The sequence below is a fragment of the Crinia signifera genome, chromosome 6 (assembly GCF_055691185.1).
Source record: "Crinia signifera chromosome 6, ASM5569118v1, whole genome shotgun sequence".
NCBI classification, from domain to species: Eukaryota; Metazoa; Chordata; class Amphibia; order Anura; family Myobatrachidae; genus Crinia; species Crinia signifera.
The window spans coordinates 245,625,155-245,633,741 of NC_139222.1; the positions used below are offsets into that span (position 1 = coordinate 245,625,155).

At 41.8% G+C, this 8,587-nt stretch overlaps 1 protein-coding gene across 2 annotated transcripts in view; it reads right to left on the minus strand.

The window, feature by feature from the left end:
• Positions 1-5,207, minus strand: part of SFXN3 (sideroflexin 3) — a 31,010-nt gene extending 25,803 nt beyond the window's left edge. The window contains exons 1-3 of one of the 2 annotated variants that reach the window (XM_083149217.1): positions 5,045-5,207; positions 1,446-1,612; positions 317-487 (exon numbers count right to left, since the gene is read on the minus strand). In XM_083149217.1, coding sequence (XP_083005343.1) covers positions 317-487; positions 1,446-1,609 — 335 coding nt within the window. In that variant the 5' untranslated portion in view covers positions 1,610-1,612; positions 5,045-5,207. Of the gene's footprint in view, positions 1-316; positions 488-1,445; positions 1,613-2,973; positions 3,536-5,044 lie in introns of those variants that run through there. The other variant, XM_083149216.1, reaches the window with a different exon arrangement.
• Between the last annotated feature and the right edge of the window lie 3,380 nt (positions 5,208-8,587).

The window sequence follows — 8,587 nt, forward strand, 5'->3', positions numbered from 1 at the left end:
AAACCTTCAAATGTATTCGCCATGTGGTCATTGAATAGGGTGATTCACCGTTTTAGTCAAAAATTCGCCAAACAGCACAAATTCGCCATAAAAACATGGCGAATCAGGCTCATTGAATACCGCCCTATGAGACCCACTGCTCTATCGGCATGCCAGTGTTGGTATTTCGACCTCCTGTGTAGTCAACCCCTTTGAACTTGAATTGTTCACTTTATTCGACCTTGAAAAAGACCCCATAGCGGGTTGGACATGTTGATGACATAGACCCCTAAGCCCACTGGTGTTTCGTGCATTACTTAGATGGAAGGAGACATGCCTGTAAAATGTCAGCATGCAGCCGGTGATTGTCATGTTCATGGGCACCTGAGCAGACATCCGTCCTATTAAGACCATCTTCTCTCCTGTGTCTGGATGGAATGCGGAGTCGTAGATGTACTTTGCCCGCCATAGTTGGTCCTCAGTAAGTCCTGGTGTGGGTATTCCGCTTCTGTAAGTCATACACAGTAAGTTATATCTGTAATGTGTACATTTAGTAACTCACACAAAATAAAAAACAAGATTCACTTACTACGAACAAAAATCTGTACATTTAAACTTGTCTACCATAACAAAGTAAATGAATATGTTGTTAGCGGGTGTGGTATAGGGTTCCAACAGTCGGGATTCCGACAGTCATTAGCCCGACGTCGGGATCCCGACAGTCATTAGCCCGATGTCGGGATCCCAACTGGCTGGACTCTGACAGCGGGGCAAGCGCAACAAAGCCCCTTGCGGGTACGGTCGTGGACCCCCACGAGGGAGAATAGCCGGTGCCCGTCGGGAACACGTCTGTTGGTGTTTTAACAGTCGGGATCCCGATGTCAGGACCCTGTCCGGCACCCGTTGTACTGCATACAACAAGAGACTCATCCTACTATATCTGATCCATCAGAATGGTGCCATTAATAATTACAGCAGTGTCGCCATTGGTATAATTCCACAACATGGTTTAGCCATCTTTGACTTACTCAGGCACATACACATTAGTGCGGCTTGGGGACCTAGGTTGGGAAATACTGATCTATGTGGCAATACCCTATAGAAGCCTATGGGCTGAGCCAGCGATGACAGGTATCACCGCTTTGCGATGCTAGGCGCATATGTTAATACAAATGTGCTGGCATCGCTGCGGAGGGGCGGTGATGTATTTTAATACATCCCGACCCTACTGCGCCCTACCATAGAATTGTAAACAAAAAGGAAAAGGTAACATTTAGGGGTTTATTAACTCAGATGGGAGTTCTATTGAAGATGGGATGTTGTTGCCCATAGCAACCAATCAGAATCTACTTATTATTTATTTAGAACCTTCTAGAGGTTAATGGATAGAAGCTCATTGACATCCCATCTTCAATAGAACTCCAATCTTAGTAAATAAACCCATTAGTTGATACTAGCCAGGAGACCTGTAGTTCTCTACAATGTTCTTTGCATCGTCCAGAACTTTAGCTCCGAGAAGGACGTTGCGAGGATCCGTGACCATGAAGAAATGTCTGGCTCTGCCCTCGAACGTCCTCTGATCCCATCGCGGTTCCTTGATGTTAATGTTGAAAGGGAGATCTTCAGGCATTGTCTGTGACAATAAAGAGAGGACTCGTGACAAGAGACCAATGGCTTGTGAGCTGCAGATTAGTTCTGTTTGATTGCTATGGTTGAAACCCCCTAAATTAAGTGTTGTTGTTATTATTTGTTTGATTTGTTTTAAGGCTTAACCCAACATAACTGTCTATCCCTTAATACATATAGCTAGGAAGACACACATAAGAAAACTAGCCAGAAAATCATTTCTAATAATAATGAACCACGTTGTTTTGTTCAGTTATATTTTATGTGATACATATAAAAACATACTTGCCTACTTTTGAAAACTAGTTTCAGGGAGATTATAGTTGGTAGCAGAATTTTTCACAGCACCCGATTGAGGGGGCGTGTCATGCTCCACTTAAAGGGCGTGTCTAGTTCCATATATGAGAGATTGTGAAAAGAGATTGTGAATGTGGCACCTAGAAGCGTGGGTGTGTTCTGCTACATCTGAGAGGAATCTTTTAAAATGATTTGTATCCAAATGTAGATGAGCCCCAACGCAGTCAGTAAGCACTACTGTACTTGGTAAAGTGCTGGGAAATGGTGCTGATGATTCAATGTAAATGTATCTGTCTCTCATTCCCTTTTCCCCAAAAAATGTAACAGTGTAATGTGGGCTAGGTGACATGAGGGAGATTGCTAGACTAATGAGGGAGAGAGGGAGATTGCTCCTATTTCAGGGAGGCTCCTGCAAAATGCAGGAGAGTAGGCAACTATGTATAAAAATGCTTAGATGCTTTCGTGAGGATAGGGTGGAAAGCTGCTTAGAGGGAGCGTCTGCTGTACATCCTACGGGCTTTGGACTACACACAACAAAAGGTTTGCAGTGTTTCTGAAGGATTTGCCTTTTACAAACCAGAACTGAAAAAGGAGCCTCTACAAGTAAAAATGAATCATTCTTTCCAGGACTCCGCTATGTGCCAATCGCAGGCTGCTGACACCGTGCCCAGATACATTACACTCAGACTTTCCATATTCATCTTATCCACCAATAAAATGTTATTTCCTGGACCACAATATTCATTAACTCCTTCTCTCTCCTGTTACTCAGAAGCTGCACACTGTACCACTGAGAGGCACATACACTGTACAGGGGTGTTATTTACATTTGTTTATAGAGATCAGTCACATACGCCACATTCCTTTCTTTTTGCAACACTAAAGCTAAGTACACATTATACAAAATCGTCCATAAACGACATTGTTAACGATTTACTCTTGAACTGCTTGGAACTCCTGAACAAACGATAAAGCAAATACACGCTGAATGATATCGTTAAGGATTTGCCCTGCCTGGAACTCCTTGACAAATCATATAGTGCATACACACAGAACAATATTGTTAATGACATCATTCAGTGGCCACATCCAGGAGCATGACGTCATTGATGAGATACTGTAGTCAGGATTTCACTGCATGTACAGGGGGACAGAGGGGGTCATTAATGACCTGCAAAAGCACCATCAGCAATGACATAGGGCCCGATTCAGACCTGATCACACAGCCGAGATCTATCCGTGGGCAGTGTTCAGTTAAGCCACCGCCCCACTAGAGTAAATTCCTGCTGTGCAAATTCGCAGCCATGCAATCAGGTCTGAATCGAGCCCATAGTGCGTATTAGCCAATATTCCTGAAAATTTTGTTAACGATAATCAGCTAATGTATACCCAGTTTAAATAGTAATGTGGAGAATGACACTATGCCCCACTATATATTGCTAATAACTGTTGCATGCCAATGACTGTACGTAGCATATGTTTCCATGACAACCACAACACTAAGCCTCCTCCTTGCTGCTGACATATGGCGGGCTGTACCTAATACAGCATAAGAAGTCATTCCTCTCTGTGTAATACAATACTGTATGTACAAAGGAAGGGGGTAGGGACAGGAGTAAAATCTCTCCACCTAAAAAACATCTTTGTTCAGTAAAAACTTAAGCCGTGTACACACGTGACTTAGCCCTGGCATTTCGGCTAAGACCCATATGTATTAAGATGTACTGTAGTTAAGCCATCAGAGGGATGGCTAACTACATCCTGCCAGCCACGGGAGCCACAGCCAAATATACTGTGTAGAAAAAATATTCTTGCCCGCACTATCTATATGGCCAGACGATAGCAACGCTGCGGGGCCGTGCATCACTATCGCCCACTCTGTACACACGGGGTGATTAAGGCAATCAAATCGCTTTGAAGTATCGCCCCATGTGTACACCCCTTTACAGCAGCAAAATCACGAGTTACTTTTTCAAATACTGCATTTATGAATGTGACGAATGCATACACACATGACTCTTCATACACAGACTTCATAGACCAGGATGTATAACAAAAACTGTCAGTCTTTTACACATATCAGATACAAAACCGTTCTCTATAGAACTGACAGCATGATACTAATGTGGAATACTGTGCCAAGCACATTTTCACGGAGAACTTGTTTTTCGTTCAGATAATCTCGCTCGGCAGTGCCAAGACCCCACCCTAACTGTGTGACCGCCTGCACACATTTCATCTCCCCGCACTGTGCAGAATAAGAGGGCGAGAGAATATGTAAAGAAGGCACAGATGGAGTGGGCTCTATTGCAGCAAACAGGACAGAGTGGCACAACATATATTAGTTATTACATTAAACATCTCAAAACAGTCACAGCTAAATGAGATTCTCTGCAAAACATTATCATCTTCGTCTTTACACAGATTTATGTGTTTGCATATATAGGCTACATGAAGAGATGAAGCATATTTAAGTTTGTCGTCTCTTACGCTAGATTTATTATATTCACAGTAGTTATTTATAAAGTGCCTACCTATTACACAGCGCTTTACAGAGAATATCTAATCATTATCAGTGTGTGCCACAGTGCTATTTACGATCGTATTCCTTTAAACGCCAAGTATGTCTTTAAAGAGTGGGAGGAAATTGGAGCACCCTGACTAAACACAGGGAGAACATGCATATTGGAATGTACGGACAGATCGATCGATCGATAGATTGATCGATCGATAGCAAAAAAATGAGATTTCAGTACATTTTTGTCTTTATCAGCCACCCGGTTGCCAGTGTTATGGATACAAAAGGTAATGTTTGTGTATGCCTATGGGGCTGCTAAACAGCCCTGGTTAATCCGTTCCTTGAGAACAACCCTTGCTGTAGGAAACAATGGATGAGAGAGGTGCTCTCCAAAAATAACACAATCATTTGCTTTAATCACTGGCTTGGCCCCATTGTTGTCTAATCCCCTTCTCTGTGCCACCTACACACTGTAACCCATTCAGAGCTGTACAAATACTCAAACAATGCTGTCCTAGATAGAACTATAGTCAAATAAATATGTCTGCAAAGCATAATCTGTCCTGTTACATTACTGCCAGTGCCCAGAACAGCTATTACATAGGATTAGAACTGCACACTTACGCTTTTCTACGTCCTTGCTCAGAAGTCAAACGCTATACAGGCTCCACTTACAGCAGTGACCTCTCAGTGACATCACTAGCTTGCTGTGTACATGGGAGGGAGGACAACCTAACCTGTTAGGATTCCCTGCTGTTCTGTCAGCCAATACATGAATAATACAGCACAGAGGAACAGCAGAGACTGGATAAATTGGTGTGCTTTGCTGTCAGTGGAGGCAGGCAGCACAGGACTGGGTGGGTGTGTGGAGGGGATGCACATGGGTTGGCTAAGAATACCTTGCTGACATACTGTAGGGGAGGATAGCTGGCTGGAGCCAGTTAGGTACAAGCAACAACAATGTGACTGTTTTGAAAAGGCAACACTTGCTGATACATTGCTGACTCTATACATACAGTGTACATTAATCAGAAGTCAATACAAGGTTAAAATAATAATTTTCATATATAAATCTGGCAAAGTCTCATCGACAAAAATACAAGCTTTAAAACTTTTAAAAGGTCTATTTATGGAACAGTGATAACCCTTTCTTTGACGTTCAGTTGGGCGACAGGCAGCGTTATGCCACGCGCTAACCAGATCGCTGCTTAGCAACCAGTGCTGAATTAGGCCCACTGCTCAATTTGTGCAAACTTTTCCAATTTTGACTATAGAGTTAAAATGGTGAACTCAAATTGCAACGCGTTTATACAACAGAACAGATGTTATTTGCTGAGATACAGATATCATTCTGTCTATATTATCATCATACTTCGGCATTCATGTATCTTTGTGCTCATTTTTTATTTATTCTCATCATGAGTCCTATCCTAAAGGCTTCTTGCCTTTAGCTGACATTTCCCCATGTATTAAAGAGTATACTATGTTGCTCCACTCAAACCTGTAATTCCCAATGGCTCTCTACTACCCTTTTCAGACAGAAAATAAAACCCGGGAATTACCCTGGTCTAGGAGGGTAGACCCTATAGTAGGCATATATAGGTGTATGGAAAGAAAATAAAAATGTGTAAATAAAGAGAAACACTTGTTTTATAAACATATGTTATAGAACAGGGGATGTTATAGAAAATCGTACCCAACTCACAGTGTAGCGAGTAATAGAGTATACACATAAAGGTATCTTTTATCTTTCCAATCCTGTATGGTCACCATGGTGTATATATAATTGGATGAGAAGAAAATGCATACCGTACTCAGCCAAAGGCAAGTCGTAGTGATGCCTATAATTGTTTCTTTTGCAGGATTCAATGTCGTGCAGAAATATGAATCTCTCTCTTTATATTATTTCTGCACGGCATTGAATCCTGCAAAAGAAACCTTTATAGGCTTCACTACGTCTTGCCTTTGAATGAGTACAGTACGCATTTTCTTCTCATACAATTATATACACCGTGGTGACCATACAGGTCACATATGTTTATAAAACAAGTGTCTCTCTTTATTTACACATTTTAATTTTCTCTTCATACACCAACACATATATATATATATACCTACTATAGCTGAGGAATCATATGTTCCTAATTGAAGATTTGGTGTGACAAACAACTCCAGTGCCGACGATCCCATCTGTTTTTCCCAAAGTTCACACTAGTGGGGACATTGCTGTGGTCCACCATTTGGATTGAGGTTGCAGGGATTGGCTGGGCCTTGGGACTATTTCATACTTGTTTTGTTATCTAGCCAGTAACTGTCTAGTAAATATGTAGCTAAGATCTAGGAACATCTTGCTGGATATACTTGGAACATCATTATATTGCATACTGTACCTCCCAACTGTCCTTATTTTTGCAGGACAGTCCCGTTTTTTGTATTGACCGACCGCTGGTTAATCCACTGGATGTGCCGATCAGCGGCCAGCAATGATCAGAAATCCTCACTAGAAATGTTCCGACGCAACTATCAGGGGTTTAGGGATTGCTACTGTTTTTTTATTTATTTCCCCAGGCTTTATTAATACTCCCTTACTACCAGGGATGTTATCAGAAGGGTATTTTAACCCTCAATCCCAGAAAGCAGAGGTGACTGACATCAGCCGGTAAAATGTGACTGGTTCCTGCTGACAGGTTCTGGTTCTGTTAATAATTGTTGGAACATACAATACTGTATATGGTACTCAAACAAAACACTGTGAAGTATTACATTCTTAACACTACATTTTTATGGCTTCACACCCCTGACCGAAATGACACACTTCCATGTAGTGTATGTAACTATTGAAGGATACTATTAAGAATCTATCTCCCTTGCCCTAATTTGCAGGTTCAATAAGCTAGGGATCGAGGTGGGGGGAAGGGGGGGTGTTATGTTGAATTAGAATAACTCTTGGTTTTGTTTGTTTTTTTGTTTTTTTATTGTGCCCTAACCTTGGGGCTGAAACCAGTTTTGACTCTTTTGTTTTGCCCTCTGTACTGTGCCTTGTAAATCGATTGCTATCAGATCATTGTTGTTTTTGTTCCTGGTCTTGGAAGGATTTCTCAACCATGGATTCTGACTGACTGTGGGCTGCTGGTATTACAGATTGTGTTTGCGGTACTGTCTACTAAACTTTCTAGGACTACGCTGAGTTCCCAATAATTTGTCCTCACACTAAACACTGTGGGCCTGATTATACCCACACAATTCTAGCCTAGATGATGGAATCACCATCTGCAATAAAGTTTACTATTTAGAAGAATACCAAGTAAAATAAAAGTACAAAAATCTAAATTGTTGACAATAGCTCAGTGACAGAAACCTGTTATCCATCCGTTTGTCTCCAATCCTGGAAATTTAAGGTGTCCAAAAACCAACGGTTGCGATCCTCCGACCCTCGGCATCACCTATATGCTGACTGGATGTGCCGATCAGTGGCTAGCGAGGATTGACGTTTTGGTTATCGAAGAAATTAAGCATGTTATAATGTCCGGATTCTGTGATCTCCTTAGATTGGGGATTGGGAAGGGGAAGTAAGCTCAGTTATTAATATATTGAGCTTAAAAGTGCACATTCATGAAGAGATAGAGGAGAGACAGAGATAAGGGTTTAGGGGGAGAGGTCTGGGGAGAAGAAAGACATTTGTGTAGCCTCAACATTTAGGAGAGATGAGAAGTGGTTCAAGGGCAGAACCTTTGTGGACACCAACAGAGGGTGGGAGAGGTAAAGTTGGAAGTAGTGACAGCGAAGGAGCAGAAAATAAGGTAGGACAACATTTGTAAGAAGGAGTCATGGAGCCCTAATAAATGAAGGGTTGATTAATTAGACAACGGTCGACAGCGTTGATGGCAGCTGTTAGGTCAATCAACATGAAAATGGAATAGTGACCCTTATTATTAAGAAGGTCGTGGGTGACCTTGGAAAGGGCAGTTCCTGTGGAATGAAGAGTGCAGTAGCCAGATTTAAGTAAGTCAAGGAGGTCTCATTGAATTTTTGGCATCCAGGAAAATAGCTGCCATTTGTACAGCAATTTATTTAGGAGCCATTCATTATAATTTGCAGTTGCCCAGTTCAATTATAATTTCAATCTGTTTTAGAAGCCACCATTACAGCCTATGGCCTGATGCGTCC